The following is a 19,292-nucleotide window of genomic DNA, read 5'->3' on the forward strand; positions in this document are numbered from 1 at the left end:
GCTGCAGGATCACAAGGAAAGGCCATCTCCAAGCAGACTATTTCAAAGTGGATAGGTCACTGCATTCGTTTCTGCTGCTCTCAGCATGGCAAACCTGTGCCTAAGGACATTAGGCCACATTCAACCAGAGCTGCAGCCACTTCTGCATCCTTTCTCAGGGGGAGTACCAACCAAAGACATTTTAGAGGCTGCTACTTGGTGTTCAGTGCATACCTTTACAAAACATTACAATCTGCCACTTTACTCTAAATCCAGGGCAGGCTTTGCCACTGCAGTTCTGCAGGGCCTCGTAGCCGCCCCTAATGCTATTTAGTTCCATCCTCCCATCCATAGTTTTGGGAATCTACCCAAATATAATGACTGCAACAGTGAAACATGAAGAACATAGTACAGTTGTGTACACTTACCATAAATGTAGATGTTCGAGTGTATTCACTGTTGCAGTCCAGGTTACCCACCCACCACCCCCCTTATTTTTGCTGGAACTTATCTTTCCTTCTCTGATCTATACAACTTATGTAGTGTATTTGCTTATAGATGAAGGTAAAGTTTATTTTGATGCATGTATGTGTTCCTTACATATATTTAGCATACCCTTTTGGGGGCATCTGACATCTGGGGCAAGAAAAACTGAAGAAAATGGTGTTGGCTGCATCTTTTATACCCCTGACGACCTGATATCAGGGAAGAGGCGACAGCAACCGATGCAGGACCCAAGACTTTGGAATTCAGGCCGACTGAGGGCAACCTGCCAGCAGGATAACCAAATGTAATGACTTCAACAGTGAATACACTCGAACATCTACATTTATGGTAAGTGTACACAACTGTACTTTCTGTCATCAGTCTCTGTTTTACATAACATGTTCACCAAAGTCACAGTCTTTTACCCTTTTCTTTAGCTGAGTTATTTAAATATTAATGGCTTCTTGTCAAACCTGATTCCTTGTAACAAATGCCTGGCAAATGGCAGATTTTTCTTCCATTCACAGTAGTTTAAATTTTTCTCTACCTTTGTGGATTTTCCCATCATATGTAGAAATGTACTTTGTACCCTCTCTGTTCGACTGTGGTTCTACTCACAGTAACATGTAGTAAGACTTCCTGGATCCATAGCTACAAGTTTTTTGAGAAGTTTCCTTGCAGTGAGCAAAACATTTGTAGTAGTTGTGGATTCATCTTTTAAACAAATTCGCAAGTTACATTGAACAGGTATTAAAAAGACTAGTGTCTCATTACTTTTATAAAAAAAAAAAAACAATGGAGTATACAGTTTGAATGCCAGACTTGCCATTTTGAGGCAATGTTACAACTGCCTCATGTACTCAGACAACCCTCTCCTCCTGCTACCAAACACTAATACATGTGAGAGATGCAATTATACAGCCAAACTGGAGGCTAAGCTCTCTCAACCCAAGGCTGGATCAGACAGTCAAGAGGAGAAGGGAAATACTTGCATCACATCACCAGTCTCACATAGACCCATTAAACCAGTACCGGCAAAAAACACACATAAATACACAAAAACATACTCGGAGGCTCTAAATAAAAATCTGCAAAAGCAACAGAGACCTCCAAAGCAGACATCCAAGCAACCTCCACCTCCCAACACAAATTGTGAAACATACTTCACAAAACCAGTGTGCCATGCAATCACAGCCCTTAAGGCAAAATAACATACCCAACACACTAGTAATAGGTGACTCTATAGTCAGGCACACTGACGTCCCACTCACTAGGCTGAATAAGGAGAAGGTTACTGCTGGCTGCCTGTCGGGTGCCAGGATCTGCCACATAACACAAGCACTCAGGTCACTCCAGAACAAGTATAAATACGACTCTGTCATTGTCCATGTTGGTGTGAATGACCTGAGCCGTACCTCCCTGGACTACATGAAAAGAGACATGGAAGATCTCTCCGATCTTGTAGCCCAGGCCGGTATGATCCTGACCCTGAGTAGCACCCTGCCCTCACCAAGAATGATACCACAGTATAAAGAAAAAAATGATCAAGTTCAACAATTGGCTAAGTTTCTGGTGTCATTCAAAGGGAATCCAGTGTCTGTCTGCCTGGGATGACATGCTCGACAAGCCACGCTGCTTCGCTATAGAAGGCTTGCACCTGTCACCCTTAGGCTTTCGAATACTGGCCAAGGCTCTTGCCACCCCCATAGTGCCTTTTTTAGGCAAGGCTCAAAAGACAAACCCACCGCCATAAATAGCACAAATAACAAAAAACTGAGGGTAATGCTACTCAATGCCAGAAGTCTAAACCTCAAAATGCACGCACTCGAGGCACTCCTCAGTATGGAGAAAATCAGTATATGTGCAGTAACAGAAACCTGGCTTAAGGCTCCGGAGAGCACCCCAGCACTATCAGGCTACAACTCATACCACACATTTTGGCCACAGAATTTGGACCAAAATACAAAAGGCGGGGGCGTATCCATATTTATCAAGGATACCCACACCTCCAGGTTAGTGGCACAGCACGATGCTTCAGAGATCATCCACGTGCAACTAACAATGGGCAAAACTGCAATTCAAATTGTAGCTTGCTACAGATCACCCACCATGTCCCAGGACCCCCATTCTGCATTTGTGGTAACACTGGGAAATATAAAGGTCCTACCAAACACCCTAATATTGGGTGATTTCAATTACCCAAACATTAATTGGGAGAACTACTCAAGTACTAACTCCCTTGCCCAACATTTCCTAGAATTTATAAACCCAAACACCCTGGATCAACTTGTCAACACTCCCACCAGAGGTGACAACATATTGGACCTGGTCATCACCAACATGGGCGACCGGTGCTCCACACCGGAGGTCATCCCCTCACTGGGTAGATCTGACCATAAACAAATCACTTTGGATATCCACATTCCTCCCCCACCCCAGGACAAGGAAACCACCGTGAAAAATATTTCAAAAGCAAACTTCACGTTACTTAAGATCGAGGTGGAAAGCTTCAAAGCCCCCATGCTAAAGGATAACATTGTCCAAGCTGCAAAATCCTTTACTAATGCATTCTATGGACACCTACAAGAATGCATGGATCGTGCTATCCCAAGCAAAACCAAGACTCACTCCTCCAAGAAAAGGAAACCAGTCTGGTGGACCCCTGCCATAAACAAGTTATACAATAGGAGGAGGAAACTAGTATAGAAAAGAGTAAAATCCCAAGAAGGGAAGACATCCCTGATCAGTATCCGCAAGAAACTACGATCCCTCATAAAATCATCCAAGGCGAATTTCGAAAGAAAAATTGCCAAGGACTCCAAAGATAACCACAAGGCATTCTTTAGCTATGTCAAGAATCTAAGTGGCAATGCTCAGATCTGCTCGGAGTTGGTGCAAAATGGTACAAAATACACTGAACCGACCGATATTGCCAACATCCTGGCAGACAGGTTCAGCGCAAACTTCACCCCCAAAAGGGCCCATAACCATACCAGAAGAATGTAGAGCTCCTGAAATCACAGACACTCAGGTTAAAACAGCCCTCTCCAACACCAAAAACACAGCATCAATGGGACCGGACGGTGTCCCAGGCTGAACCCTACATGAGCTCAAAGACGAACTAACCCCTCACCTAAACACACTGTTCAAACTCAGCCTCTCCACAGGTTATGTACCCATAGAGTGGTGCGCAGCAACGGTTATTCCGCTCCACAAAGGTGGAGTCACAGCAGACCCTGGGAACTATCGCCCTATAAGCCTGACTAGCTTGGTCTGCAAGGCTATGGAGCGCATCATCATGGAACTCATTAACAGAGACATTGGGAACCACCAACCACTGGACCCTACCCAGTTCAGCTTTCTTAAGGGCAGATCATGCCTCCTAAACCTGGTGGACTTCTTTGAGACAGTTACCGAGGCTATAGACAAGGGAAAGGAGGTACACACAGCCTACCGAGACCTTGTAAAAGCCTTTGACACCATTCCCCATTCTGGTATTATAGACAAGCTCACCAGCCTGAACATATACCCCTACGTCGCAAGATGGGTTGCCAACTGGCTCACAGACAGAATCCACATGGTAAGAGTTGCAGGATCTAGGTCTGACTCTAAACCGGTTACAAGTGGCATTCCCCAGGGCTCAATCCTAGGACCCCTCCTGTTCGGCATATACTTCTCAGAGGTACAGACAAGCACAGGAGGACTATGGCTGACCAAGTTCACAGACGACTGCAAACTAGAGGCTGTAATTGACTCTCCAGCTGACACAGACATCCTCCAAAAGGGTCTCACTGAGACGGACACCTGTTGTTAGAATCATAGCCTCAAGCTAAATGCCAAAAAGTGCTTAGTCATCCCCTTTGAAAAAAAAAACAAAGTACCCACAAACTACCGCATAGGTGGTAGTCCCCTAAATACGGAAGACTTAATAAAGGGATCTGGGGACCCAAGTAGATAGTAAACTCTCCTTTGATATTCACATTGCCAGAGTGGTTAGAAAATCCTTTTACGTGGCACACCTTATCACAAAAGGGTTCGCATCCAGATCAAAAGAGGTCATTGTGCCCCTGTACTCATCACTCATCAGACCCATCATATAGAGTACAACGCCTCATTTGGGATGTATCTTACAAGATACCTGCAACAGCTGGAAAGACCACAGAAGTACCTCACCAAGAGGATCACTGGCCTCAAACAGATGCCCTATGCAGCTCGACTGAAGAAACTCCAGCTATACTCGGTTGCATACCGCCTACTCAGAGGTGATCTCTGCCTGACATACAAGACCATGTCCAACTCAGAACTGATGGACATGCTCCACCTAAAGAAAAGCTTATCCCCTTGAGCCACACGCTCTAGGGATCTAAACCTCACCACAACAATAAATAGGATGTGCTGGAGGGATAGATTCCTGTCACAGAGACTTCCCATGCTTTGGAACAAGATTCCAATCTACATTAGGCAGAGTTCCTCGCTAACACTCAAGAGAAACCTTGACGAGTGGATGGGAAACAGAAAGTTTACCCCAGGGATCAATTCAGTGGCTCTGCTGGATAGAGGCACAGGGAACTAGTCTAAAGGGGCGGCAAAAGCCAACACATTCTGGCTAGGCTTATAAATGCCTTTGGGCAAATATATTTACCTAAACAGAAATGCAAGTGGCAAACTGAAAATCTGGTGACTTGTTAGCTCAGAACTGCGGTACACTGCCTATAACTCTAAAGATACTTTTGGCTTTGTGTTTGTTCTTTGTCCAAATGGCTTAGTACACTTAAGACGTGGAGGCTGTTAACTGCTGAAGCTTTTTACTGAACATGTGACAGGCATTATCCAGTAATTTTACTTCCAGTATTTAAAGGTACACTACTCATATTCTACAGCAAACTCTTATCCAGAAATGGCATAAGTTAACTGGACAAGTGCTACCCTTGTAGTCTTGCAAGCTTTTCTTTTTTCTCTGACTGTTACACCGAAGGCTGGTTTCATACAGTATGTATTTGGTTTTCATTACAGAAAAAATATAGTACCCCTTACCCCATTTCCCTCCTTTACTTATGCTGAGTGGAATTGTAGTATGTAGCCCTTTTTCTTGGAAAGAGATGACAATCTGCAGTTAGTGAGCTGAGTAGATGTGTGGTACAGCAAAAAGCTCTCAACTGAGTACAAGTGAGAAAAGATGTACCAGTGGCTCATTCTAACGTGTATTCCAAGAAAGTCACAAATGCTGCAAACTGATGTCAGTACTGCAGTGAAATATTCAGTCACCAACAGTCTGAAGACACCCTGTTTTTTTCATTAACGTCTGGTGAAAAAAAACCATCCCCTCACTCTGAGTTGGGCAGCCTTGCCCTTATCTAACTTTTTTTTATTTCTTCCTCTTTCTTTCTCCTTTCTTTGTCCCAACCCTATTGATGCCTTGGTAAAATTCCTCAAAGCACATCTGAAAATTGGATAACTTTTCCCAGTGTTCTATTTGTTCCTGAGTTTGAGTTTATTATTTTACTCACAGGATGTTGAGTGAAAGTTTGATCAAACTAGTCAAGTTTTCAAGATATGTGGATATTATTCTTTCAAACATAAAAGTTACTGAAAGACCCCCTGGTCACAGTGTATACTGTGGTAAAAAGTACATTGTTTTTGCCAGAAAGCAGAAGCATTACCAGAAAGGAAAAATACTGTGGTAAGACAGCAGAAAGCAAGTGGAAACTGCTGCAATGAAAGTTTTCCACAAAAGTACTGCAGTGAAAGCCCTGCATATTTAACATGAGGTATAGCCCTTCAACTGCAGCAGAACAAATAGTTTATCTGAAACAAAATGTTTTCCATATTCACTTTTTAGAGTTTTCAGGGAACTGCAACATATAACTAGTTCATCTTATGTTGTCAGGTCTGTCTACATTCGATCAAGGCAGCAGACCTCTGCCTTACAACAGTCCATTCTGTCATCTTTCCTACATTCTCTCTCTGTCTCAACTTAACAGAATGAGTGCAACTAGTGTATTCCTCCTCCTGGGGAGCTGCTTTCTTGTAACACACCGTCTGGCCTTGTCAGAGCTTGCTTGGCTTGTTCCATGCTGTGCCTTAGGGGATATCACCATATTTGATACTGAATCCTTTGACATGGCTCATGCTGTTCGTTGAGGGTATAGCCATCTGTGATAAGGCATCCATTGACATGCCACTGTGCTTTGAGGGTGTCACCATCCCTGATACAGAATCTCTAGAAGTGTCAATGTGAGGGTATCACCATCCCTGATACTGAATCCTTTGACGTAGTCACTGTGCTTTGGGATGCTGCCATCTTTGATACTGAATTTGTTGACATGTCATTGTGCTTTTAGGGTGTCACCATCTTTATTACTGAATTCCTTGATGTTTCCCATACTGTGTTTTTAGGGTGTCATCATCCCTGATACTAAATCCCTTGCCATGTCACTGTGTATTGAGGGTGCCACCATTCTTGATACTGAATCTATTGACATGTCCCATACTGTACTCCGTGGTGTCACATTTTCCAGAAACAATGCATAACCTCATCTTTGCTGCTTTGCAGTGCTTTACAGTACACTGCTCTTGACAGTTTCCTTTTGATATGCACACACATATATACCACATTGTACTTGAGGTTGCAGCATTCAGGATGGTTATTTGCACAACATAATCCATGCTTTGTTCAAGGGTGACATGCCCGTGACACTAGCTCCCTTAATATATCATGTATTTTTCAAATCATGTGACTGAACACAATGAAAACATTAAAAAGTAACAGTTATATTCAGGGATATTTTATCAAACTATATTATGTACATCTTTTTCAGCTTTTATTTCTTATCAATGTTTTTGTTTAATATCCAATGTTAAGTTGTCAATCTCGCCTTCATTCTTGCTTGATGGGTTGGCTCCGACTCGGCACTTGCTAAGCTCGAGAGTCACTTTTACCAGCTCGAGGCAGCCCCATATCCCATGATGCAAGGTGGTAAGTACCCAGATCTCGTTTGTCGCTTCGCTGATGAGGTCCTCCTTTTACCAGCTCCTGGTAAGTGAATTGTTACTTTACTATTTTAGCCCCTTTTTACAAAAAACCTTAAAATTATTAGTTTTAACTTAGTTTTAAACTCTTTCTGACAGAAAATTTCCCTGTCTCCTCATAACTTTTAGTCAGACTTTCACCCATCCCATCCCCCCCCTGTTAGGGTGTGTGTGTGTGTCTGTTATTGATACCTTTTGGTAAATTTAATTTAATTTCTTGGACTGGTGTTGTGTGTGTGTGTTTATCACCATGTCTAAAGAAAGGGTCTCAGGCTTTAAGAAGTGTGACTCGTGCTGTCAGAAGATGTCTCTGACAGACGGTCACACTTCTTGCCTTTACTGTCTGGGGCCTCTTCACCTGCAGGACTCCTGTGCTATATGTCATTCCTTTAGCCAGAGAGTCCTGCAGGAAAGAAGAAATAAATTGATTTTGAGGGGCCTTCTTGCCGGAGGGCTCTCCGCTAAGTCGGCCCCATCTAAGACTTCTAAGTCTTCCAAGGCCCAGGCTTCTGTGTCCAAGCCTGTGGCCTCGGCTCCGACTCATTCAGAGTCGAGATCGGCTCCGGCTGGAGCCGATTCTGGTTTACCTAAACCTTCGGCACCGGTGGCTATCGGTGCCGACTCTGGTTCGACCACTTCGGTGTCGGCTCCGATCGGTTCCGACCACCATGTGGCCCAGGCATCGGTGTCGGCTCCGACACCCTTACATTTATGGCTGTATCGGCTCCGGCTGGAGCCGATGCATCGAAGCTACCTGTCGGTGCTGATAAGTTGTCGGCTCCGACAGTTTCAGTGGTTTCATCGGCTCCGATGGTTCCTTCGAGGAAGAGGTCTAGGTCCCCTTCCTTGGAGCCGATACTTTCGGCTCCGGCTTCGCCTCTCCTCTCGGAGCGGAGCCATCGGAGCCGATCTTCAAGGTCATCCAGGCTTTCTGACCATGATTTGGAGAGAGTGGTCAGTAGATTACTAAAGTCACAGGCACTGGCCCAAATGCTACATAGTCCGTCTCAGCAGACGACTATTAGTCCACACCCCATTGCAGTTCCTCCTTCGACTCTACCTCAGAGTTTGGAGTTGGAGTCTTCGGGAATAGTTTCTGCTATGGCTGAGGGACAGATACCCCTTTCTGCTCCTTCAGCCTCTACTCTTATCTCCTCTTTGAGACCTTCCTTAGAGGGATTCGGTGGCCGGGCTTCCCTGGTCTCCTCCGAGGGGGTGAGTGGCATCGGACCCTTGTCCGAGCCTGCTCTTCCCCTTGGAGCCTCGGCCTTGGTGAGCTCGGCTCCGACATCTGCTTCGGAGCCCTCCTTTTCGGTGGGTCCTGGAGTTCCTAGTTCTTCGGAGCGGGTTCTCTCGGACTTTCCTGGGAGGGGGGCCTTCGAGGTGATGAAGAGTGTGCTGGCCACTGGTCTCAGCCAGCAGTCTGTTCCCTTAGCTCCTCCCTCTATGGTGCCTGTTGACATCTCTGCCACTTCTCTTGCTCCAGGACCCAGAGATCCTCCGCCTCAGGTTTCCCCACTGGGAATATCCCCTCTTCCGAGGATTCTCCTGATTTGTCGGGGGATCCTCCGCGGAAGAGGACATGTAAGAGGAAACACGTAGACTCCCCCGAGTCTATCACTTCAGATACTGACTTAGATGAGTCAGAGGGATCCCCAAGATCCCCCTCTGAGGATGTCTCCTTCTCAGACATCCCAGAACTCCTTAGACAGAGGGGAAACTGGCCCACCAATAATCCCTCTGAGGATGAGTCAGTATACCTAGAGGCATTTGGATCTCGGCCCTCCACCTCCTGGGGGTCTCCGCCTTTCGACCCCCTTATGCAGGTGATTGTTCGAAAGGCGTGGGCTGCTCCTGGCTCTGTAGAGCCTGTCCCTAGGAGGCCTTCCAAATTTATTACTGCCCCGTCGGACAAGCAATTCCTTACAAAAGGTGTCCCCGCTGATGCCATGGTGGTGGCGGCTGCCACCAAGAAGGAACTTGCAGATCCTTCCGTACCTGTCCATCCTCCTAATAAGGACTCTAGGACCATGGACAGATATGGTAAGCTGATGTTTTCTTCAGCGACCTTTGCTATACGTTCGCTGAACTACCTTTGTCATTTCACCAGACTCCAAAGGGATATCCTTAAGGAGCTAGGTGAAGTTGTGCAGGATCCTACAGCTGCGGGGGCTCAGGAAAAAATTGCTTCGCAGCTAGGAACCCTTAACTCCATTGCAAACTCCTCCATGCGGCTGATATCATATGCTGCTGATGGAGCGAGTAGGCCGCAGGTACAGGTGTGGCTCTTAGACGCCAAGCCTGGATGCGGCTATGTAATTTTGCAGATCCCTTTAAGGCGTCCTTCACAAACTCTCCCTTTGATGGGTCAGCTTTGTTTGGCCCTCAAGTGAAGGAAACGTTGACCAGGTGTGAGCAGGACGGCAAAACTCTTTCTGCCGTAGGAGTCCGTTTTTCCACCCCTTCTAGACCTTATCCCAAAGGACAGAAGGGTGGCAAAATGTGGTTCCATAAATCCCAAGGAGTCACGCCGATTCACGTGGTCAGTTTACCCCTAGAGGCAGAGGGGTAACAACAACAGACGCCGCTCTAGAGGCAGAGGGGTCCACAAAACCAGGGTGACAGAGAGTCTCTCTCTGACAAGCCCTTTCAGCATCCCTGAGATGTTGCCCGGCTGTCCCTCCTTGGTGGCTGTCGGGAAGACTATCGCTGTACCCAGAAGCCTGGCGTTCTCTCACTCAAGACAGATGGGTACAGTCGATCATATCCGAGGGTTACAAAATTCCTTTCGAGGAAAGTCCTTTCTAACCCTCAAATTCCCTTCCAGATGTTCCACCCGGTCTAAGGGAAATTGCAGAGTTAGAAGTCTCAAAACTACTGCAAAAAAGAGCCATTCAGCCAGTTACAACAGACCATTCAGAGCCCGGAATCTTTTTGGTCCCCAAAAAGACGGGAGACTGGAGACCAATATTGGATCTCAGCAGACTCAACAAGTCTGTGAGGAAGACAAGATTCCGAATGGTCACTCTTCAGTCGATTCTGCCCTTCTTGCAGAAGGACAACTGGATGTGCTCAATAGATCTTCAGGATGCGTACTATCACATAAAAATTCACAGACGCTCCAGGAGATTTCTCCACTTTCGGCTGGGGTCCAGTCATTTCCAGTTCAGAGCCCTGCCCTTTGGTCTCACCACAGCCCCCAGAGTGTTCACCAAATGCATGGCAGTGGTCACGGCTCACCTGATACGTCAAGGATTCCAGGTGTTTCCGTATCACGACGATTGGCTCCTGTCAGCCACCACCAGGCATCAGCTTGTTCAAGCCAGGGATTACACAATAAATCTTTGTTCTCAATTGGGCATCTCGATCAACTCTGAAAAATCATCCTTATTGCCCTGCCAGTCTATTACTTTCATAGGCGCAAACTTAAACACTGTTCGGATGTCAGCTACCCTTACAGATCAAAGAATCTCAGACATTCAGAGTCATGTCAGGATCATTCTAGCCAACAAGAAGGTACAGGCCAGAATGGTTCTAAAGGTATTAGGTCTCATGGCTGCGGCCATTACTCTTCTTCCCCTGGCTCGCTTCTACATGCGCCTTCTTCAGTGGATGTTGTTCACTCAGTGGTCTTACCAATAACTTCCAATGCGTCACCAAATTCTGGTGACACAGATTTGCAAAATCATCTTGCTTGGTGGATCACTTCTCCCCAGATTCACCAAGGCAGACACTTTGTACCCCCATCCCCGGTAGCCACTGTCACCACGGATGCCTCCCTGATCGGGTGGGGGGGGCATTATCAGGGCAGGATGGTTCATGAGACGTGGCAACTGTTCGAGTACCACCTGCACATAAATGTCCTAGAGATGAGAGCAGTGCTTTTAACGTTGCAAGCCCTCAACGACTCTCTTCCTGTAGGGACAATTGCAGTCCACACAGACAACATGTCTGTAGTTTGGTATATCAACAAACAGGGCGGAACCAAGTCCTACCCCTTGTGTCGAGAAGCGCTCAGACTGTGGCAATGGGCGATCTCCTCTCATCGGTTTCTGGTAGCAACGCACATCCCTGGGAAAACCAACATTTTAGCGGACAGATTGAGCAGGGTTATTCTCATGCCTCACGAGTGGTCTCTCAAGCAATCTATAGTGGAGGACATTTTTCTGGAATGGGGTCGGCCATGTTGCGATCTTTTTGCTACTCCCCAAAACAGCAAATGCCCAGACTTCTTCTCTCTCTTCCCTCTGTCAGGCCATCCCCCCAGAGATGCTCTGACCCAGGATTGGCCCCAGTGACTTCTTTATGCCTTTCCTCCTTTTCCTCTGATCCCTCAAGTTATCCAGAAAGCTACCGTTTTGAGAGCCAAAATGATTCTCATTGCTCCTTATTGGCCTCGACAAATTTGGTTTCCGTTCCTCCATCGTCACCTTTTGGTGCAGCCGTGGCATCTGGACCCAGTGCCAGATCTTCTGGTTCACCAATCCGGTCAGCTGCACCGGTCTATCCCTTCTCTCAACGTCTCAGCATGGTTGCTCCACTTCCTTCCTTAGCCAGGCTTCCTTTGATCTCTAACCCTGTTAGAGACATCATAGTAGCTTCTTTAAAATCCTCTACCAGGAGGATTTATACAAGCAAATGGAAATGTTTCTCTTATTGGGCTAAAGCCAAGAATATTGATCCCTTCACTGCCCCAGTTCAGGCAGTTTTGGACTTCTTAGCGGAGATTTTTCATGCAGGCTCCTCTTCTTCCACAGTTAGAGTTCAATTGGCTGCTATCTCGAACTTTCATGTCAGGATCGCAGATCACAATATTATGTCCCATAGGCTTTGTAGAGCCTTCTTGAAAGGAATTTTCCTGTTAAAGCCTCCAATCAGGAATCCGCCTCCTCAATGGGATCTAAATTTAGTGCTGACATCCTTCATTCTTCCCCCCTTCGAGCCAGCTGTTTCTTGCTCCCTAAAATTTCTTTCTTGGAAAACATTATTCCTAGTAGCTATTACATCGGCCAGGAGGGTGTCTGAACTTCATGCTCTATCGGTTCGACCCCCCTATTTGGTCTTTCACAAGGACAGAGTATCATTGAGAACTAATCCGACCTTTTTGCCTAAGGTCGCCTCAAAGACTAATTTGAATCAATCCATTGATCTCCCTGTATTTTTTCCAAACTATTCAAACAGATCGGAACAAAAACTACATTATCTTGATGTCCACCGCCAACTCAGATATTATTTGGACAGAACTAAACAATTTAGGAAATCCGATCAACTCTTTGTTTCCTATGCGGATAACAAGAAAGGCCTTCCTGTCTCTAAAGTGACTTTATCTAGATGGCTTTCTTCTGTCATCTCTGAAATTTATCTGCTCAGAGGAAAACAGCTGTGCTCAAAACCTAAAGCACATTCAACTAGGAGCTTAGCTACTTCTACAGCCTTTCAAGCTAGACTTCCTTTAGACACTATTTGTGCAGCGGCCACTTGGGCCACTCCTCATACTTTTGTTTCCCATTACAAATTGGACTTGGCCTCCAGGGACAGAGCCAGTTTTGGCTCTACAGTCCTCAAGAGTCTGTTCCATTGAGCCATCCAGGATAGAGGTGCTAGGGACGCGGTCCCATCAAGCAAGAATGAAGGCGAGATTGACAACTTAACATTAAGAAGTTATGTACCTACCATAACGTTCCATGTTAGTTGTCTTCTCTCGCCTTCTTTCTTGCGACCCTCCCTCCTTCCCCCAGGCCTGGACAGACCTTTCTACAAGAAATTATTATGCTGAAGACCATTCAGAGCTGGTCCTTCTTTCATCCTGTAGGCTTTCTTTCTTCCTTTGGGAAGTATTTATGCTTGGTGCTATTGCCCTTTGTCATCAAACGAGATCTGGGTACTTACCGCCTTGCATCATGGGATATGGGGCTGCCTCGAGCTGGTAAAAGTGACTCTCGAGCTTAGCAAGTGCCGAGTCGGAGCCGAGGATCGGCTCCGAACCCATCAAGCAAGAAAGAAGGCGAGAGAAGACAACTAACATGGAACGTTATGGTAGGTACATAACTTCTTATTATATATTGCTGGGGGCAATTTACAAGGAAACAGCATGTTTTCTCTTGAACAGTTTATACCTGATGATTTCTTTGTATATGATGTCAGAGGATGTTGCTGTGACATCATGTTGATTCACAGAGCAGTGGACTATGATATCACAACAAAATATGATTTGTAGAAGGGTATAAGTTACAGTGCTAGATGACAGTAGAAAAACTGTACCATAGTACTATGTTTTGTAAGGTGTTCTTTGAAGCTTGCATAGATTCTTAAGATAGTTAAAAAATAAGATACAGGAAGCAAGACAAAGTACTCTGATACTGCATATCAATTCTAAACTGTTTTTGTAATATATGCAGGGGAGAGACGTCTTGAACAACATGTTACCCCAGAGACGTTTTCTAATGGTAAATATTTTCTTTTCTTTTGGAAGTGGTTTAACTGTAGAATGGCCTGCCTGGGTTATAGAATGATGCCTTTTGAGACTAACTGCATGCTATAGCAACTGCACAGAGCAAAGCATACGCTGAACCCTAAGCACTAATGCTGTAGCTGTACGCGCGCGTGTGTGTGTGTGTGTGTACATACGTATGTACATATATGTGTATCCGTAGACATACACTCCTTATATGTATGCATATGTATGTGATCTCTGTAATACATAGTACTGGTGTATACATATGGATATTATATACATATATATTGTATTAAATATGCCTGCATGTGTATATTTCTGTACGTATGAATGAATATGCAGAGTATACTAATGTGTGTCTGTGTGTTGTGTACTGTATACATAAACACATATTCAAATATATATAATATATACATATATGTAAATATATATAGATATAGATGTGTGTGTATTATATATATATATATATGTGTGTGTGTGTGTGTGTTATGTCATATATATGGTATGGTAATGTAACGAAGATGGTAATTGTGGAGGTAATCATGAATCAAAAAGGGAGAAATATTTAGCTTTTGGTCAACAATGCCACAAATGTAATAAATGGAATCACTTCAAAAGATTTTGTAAATCAAAAGGCCCACATTCTTTTATTAAAGGAGAATATTTTAAGAAAAGAGTTGATCAGTTAGACAGTGGCAAGGCTACTCTTTATGTTGATGGTGTGTCAGTGCTTCATGAAATGGTCAATGCAGTAGATTTAAGGGCAACGAATGAAGTATTTTGTACAGTTCTGATAAATTGCAAACCCATACAGCTCAAAGTTGCTACAGGTTCCACATGTAATGTTATGTCTGTAGAAACATTTGCCAGAGTATGTAAAAGTGAAATGCTTGATTTGGCAAGGTGTGTGAAACTTGTTGCCTATGGAGGTGAAGAAATTCATACTGAAGGTTCAGTAGTGCTTTCATGTTACTCTGCTAGAAGAAGCTACGATTTATTATTTTATGTGGTCAAAAGACACATCCAGTCATTATTAGGGCTCAGAGACTCTTTGAAAGTGGGACTGCTTTCATTTAACAAGGAAGTCCACCATGTTAGCTTAAAAGACAACTACTCTAATTTTTCACAACACATTTTCTCTACCTGTGCAGATCTTTTCAAAGACAAACTAGGCAAACTTCCAGTTGTGTACTCCATGAAGTTAGTCCCAGAAATCAGTCCAGTTATCAGACCAGCATGAAAAGTTCCAACAGCCATGCAGGACAGAGTCAAAGCAAAGTTAGACATAATGGTGCAACAAGGTGTAATTTGTCCAGTGGAAACGCCAACTGAATGGGTATCTTCCATGGTGATAGCTCATAAGAAAAGCTCAGATGACATCAGAATATGTATTGAGCCACAAGATTTGAACAAAGCTCTAAAAATAACTCATCGTCCAATGTGCACAATCGAAGAAGTCGCAACCTTAATGCCAAATGCCAGTATTTTTTTCTGTCTTAGATGCAAAGAGTTTGTTTTGGCAAATTCAGCTTGTCAAAAAATCATCAATGCTCACTACTTTTAGTACTCTGTTTGGCAGGTACATATTTTTGAGAATGCTATTTGGAATAAATTCTGCAAGTGAAGTCTTTCAACGAGCAATGGAGCAAATTTTCTCTGGGTATTCTTGTGCTATTATAGTTGACATATTAGTAGGAGGTCGTGATGAAGCTGAGCATGACAGAAACCTCAGAAAAGTTCTAGAAAAGGCACATCAAGTTAATATTAAGCTCAACCCACACAAATGCAAATTCAGGCTACAAGAAGTTCATGTTGGGCATTTATTTACAAGTACCGGCTTACGACCAGACCCTTCAAAGCAAACAGCCATTCTCAAGATTCCAGCTCCAGACAATGTTCAAGTTCTGCAATGTTTTCTTGGCAAGGTCAGCTACCTAGGCAAGTTCATTCCAGACTTGAGACAACGTTCAGCACCACTCAGAGAGCTGACATGTAAAGATATATCCTGGTCTTGGTTAGAGCAACACCAAAGAGCATTTGATGTCCAGAAACAGAGAACTGCTAGGCCACCAACACTCAGATACTATGACATTCACAAACCAGTTACACTTTCTTGACATGCTTCGAAATTTGGTCTTGGTACAGTGATTCTACAAGAGGATCAACCTGTTGCCTATGCATTGAGAACTCTTACCCAAACTGAATAGCAGTACACCCAGATCGAGAAAGAGCTTTTGGCAATTGTGTTTGCATGTTCAAAGTTCTATGATTGTTTATGGTAGACCTATCTAGATCGAAACAAACCACCAACCATTAGTCACAATTCTGAGAAAGTCAATGCATTCAGTTCCAGCTGGACTGCAGTGTATGATGCTAAGATTGCAAAAGTACATTTTCAATCTTTTCTACAAGAATAGCAAACGTCTTTATCTTGCGGATACATTATCCAGATTACCCAGCATTACCGCTGAACAGAATGACAATCAAGGTATTCAAACAACTGATGATTTTGAAGTCATGGAAGTGAAAAATTTTTCTTCCACACATCTTGACGATCTGAGAGAACAGACAGCCACAGATCAAAATTTACAAAAGCTCAACCACTTTCTCAAACAAGGATGACCATCAAAGCAATCGAATTTACCTCAAGAACTGCAGCCTTATTTTCCATACAGAGATCAGATTTTGTCTGACAAAGGTATCATCATAAAACGTCCAAAAGTAATTGTTCCACAATCTTTGCAACAAGAGTACATTACTGTCTTCCATTGTGGTCACCCAGGAATTAAATCTACCAAAAGAAGGGTGAGAGAACTAGTATTTTGGCCTTCTATGTCACAAGACATTGAGCGAGCACTTTCTTCTTGTTCAGTATGTAATAGTCCTAAGCCTCATCAACAGAACCACTTCAACTTCACCAGATTACGGAACTATCTTGGTCGACAGTAGCCACAGACATCTTCGAGTGGAATGGTCAACGTTATTTGGTGTTAGTAGACTCTTACTCCTACTAGTTCAAGATTGGCATACTTCCTAACCTAGGAAATAGTACAGTCATTACTAAGATGAAGCATCATTTTACTGTTCATGGAAGTCCACACAAAGTTATTTCTGACAGTGGTACGCAGTTTACAAGCCAACAGTTCAAAAGATTTGCAGAAGAATGGGACTTTACTCATGTCACAAGTAGTCCAGAGTACCCACAGTCAAATGGTTTGGCAGAATGTACAGTGCAAAGTACAAAGCAGTTATTTCAGAAGTCAAAATGAGATAATAGTGATGTTTTCTTGAATCTCTTGAATCTAAGAAATGTTCTTCATGATAAACATGTTGGTTCACCTGCTCACAGACTTTTGTTGAGACAAACTAGAACCACATTGCCAATCAGTAGTCAATTGCTGGTTCCATGTGTGTCAAGAACAACAGATCCATGAAAACCAATCTGTTGAAGAAGCGCCTATCCCAAAAGTCCTACTACAATAAGACCAGTAAACCGCTCAATCCATCACGAGAGGGAGAAGTGGTAAGGATGCAGACATCCAGAGATTATGATCGGATCGGTGTCATGAAGAATACTGGTCCAGAGCCAAGATTGTACATTGTAGAATCAGAAGTAGTAACTTTTGGGTGGTTTAGGAAACATTTGAGACTGGTGTCCGAGCATATACCACAGCAGATAGCCTGTGAGAGAGACTCTATCTCAGAGTGAGTTGTCCATTGTTCCAATTCCAGAGGAAGTTCAAGAGGACATTCATGTTCTTATGACAAATCTAGAAGTTCATGATACGAGTTATGCACCACAGACTGTCCCTCGTGCTAAATTTTGTCCCAACCATTATGTTATGAGATATGATTGAATCTCTAAACCCTGTAGCAGATATGAAGCAACTTGGACATGAATATTGTATTTTGTTCCTGATGTACATAGTAATGCATGCCTAGCTTTAACATTGTTTTGCATAAAGGGCAATCTTTTTAAGAGGGAGGATGTAGATCATTGACTGTGTATATACCTTTAAGAAGCTATCCAAGGGCTTGCACTAGAGTATAAATACTGAGCACGTGCGAGCCTCCTGACTGCCATTTTGTAGTTAGCTGTTGAGATGTGAACATGTATGTAAGCTGTCAGTTAGTTCATATTTACTGATGCTGCTATCCATCCTGATGTGTTTCTTTGTATTAAAGCGGCTAAACTAACCCCCAAGCCTTGTTATTATTTGTATTAGAGACGAACAAGCAAACGGGGGATATGCATAATAAAACTGTTTTTTTATTTATTTATTTTTTTTGTTTTTCAGGCTTCCTATATACATACAGATGTAAGACATTAGAAGTCTTTTAAGGAATTTCAGCTGGTTGCATAGTAATGTTAAGAGAATGTTTTTCTAATCACAAGTCATTGAAATTGACAGGCATGCTTTATTTGCACACTAGAGAATTTTTCACAGTGAAGCGTACTGTTAGTGGGAATATACTCAAACATGGAGATTGCTCACCAGTGCTCTTCAAAAATCGCAGATGTACGAGTCTCACTGTTGTAGAAAAGTAGTGAAATGGCCATCTCTGTGGTACACTGGGACAGCTAGCCCTGAGCTGCACATGTACAGGATCAGTCTTGTCCTGATTCTATACTAAGGTATTCATCACAGCCCTCAAATCCACAACCTTTGTCTATGAGACAACAGAAGATCTACTGCCATGCCTCCACTACATTCTATGTTTCAGGCAATCCTGCATCTATGAGGTCAAGCATATTCCAAAAGGAGTTATGGGTACACTGGTGGAAAACTGTGAGGTCACAGCCCTTCTCCTCTTCAGTTTACACAAACTATAGACAAATATTGCAGGAAGAGTAGTCTGATGTGTGGAAACAGCATCTTAAACTCTTGATAGACATGGATATTGTCAGATTATGTATAAAAAAGACAGGCACATTATCATTCTAACAAAGCTGTGAAAGTCCATATCCATGGTATATAATGGTGACAGCCCCAAGAACTGCAATTTCCTCCCCAGATTTTGAAATAAGTGAAAACACCAATCCTTAGCGGTTGTTCCTGGGATGCTGCAGTGTGTTCTCCTAATGGGATGCTGCAGTGTGTTGTCCTAATTCAGGAGAAACTCGGGTCTAGTGCTACACCTACAGTTATTGCGCATTTCAAGTATGACATCCCACACATTATATGTTTTGCAGGATTTAGATGCATTAATGTAAAAAGAAGTGTACACTTCTACCACAGATTTCCACCATGCCATGTACAGGATACAATTGCTTGCATGGGTATCCCATACAGAGCCATATTCTGTCCACCATCCAAATATCTGCTGAAGACAAGTCCCTTAA

The 19,292-nt window shown here is 43.6% G+C and overlaps 1 protein-coding gene across 5 annotated transcripts in view; it reads left to right on the top strand.

The window, feature by feature from the left end:
* SCUBE3 (signal peptide, CUB domain and EGF like domain containing 3) overlaps positions 1-19,292 on the top strand; it is a 3,541,316-nt gene that overhangs the window by 1,985,851 nt on the left and 1,536,173 nt on the right. For 3 of the 5 annotated variants that reach the window (XM_044076569.1, XM_044076573.1, XM_044076570.1), the window contains exon 6: positions 13,893-13,940. The exons of the other annotated variants lie outside the window; for them this stretch is intronic. In XM_044076569.1, the coding sequence (XP_043932504.1) occupies positions 13,893-13,940 (48 nt within the window). The remainder of the gene's footprint in view (positions 1-13,892; positions 13,941-19,292) is intronic. 5 annotated transcript variants of the gene reach the window in all.

The sequence above is a fragment of the Protopterus annectens genome, chromosome 7.part0 (genome assembly GCF_019279795.1).
Source record: "Protopterus annectens isolate FY-2018-M chromosome 7.part0, PAN1.0, whole genome shotgun sequence".
Lineage (NCBI taxonomy): Eukaryota > Metazoa > Chordata > Ceratodontiformes > Protopteridae > Protopterus > Protopterus annectens.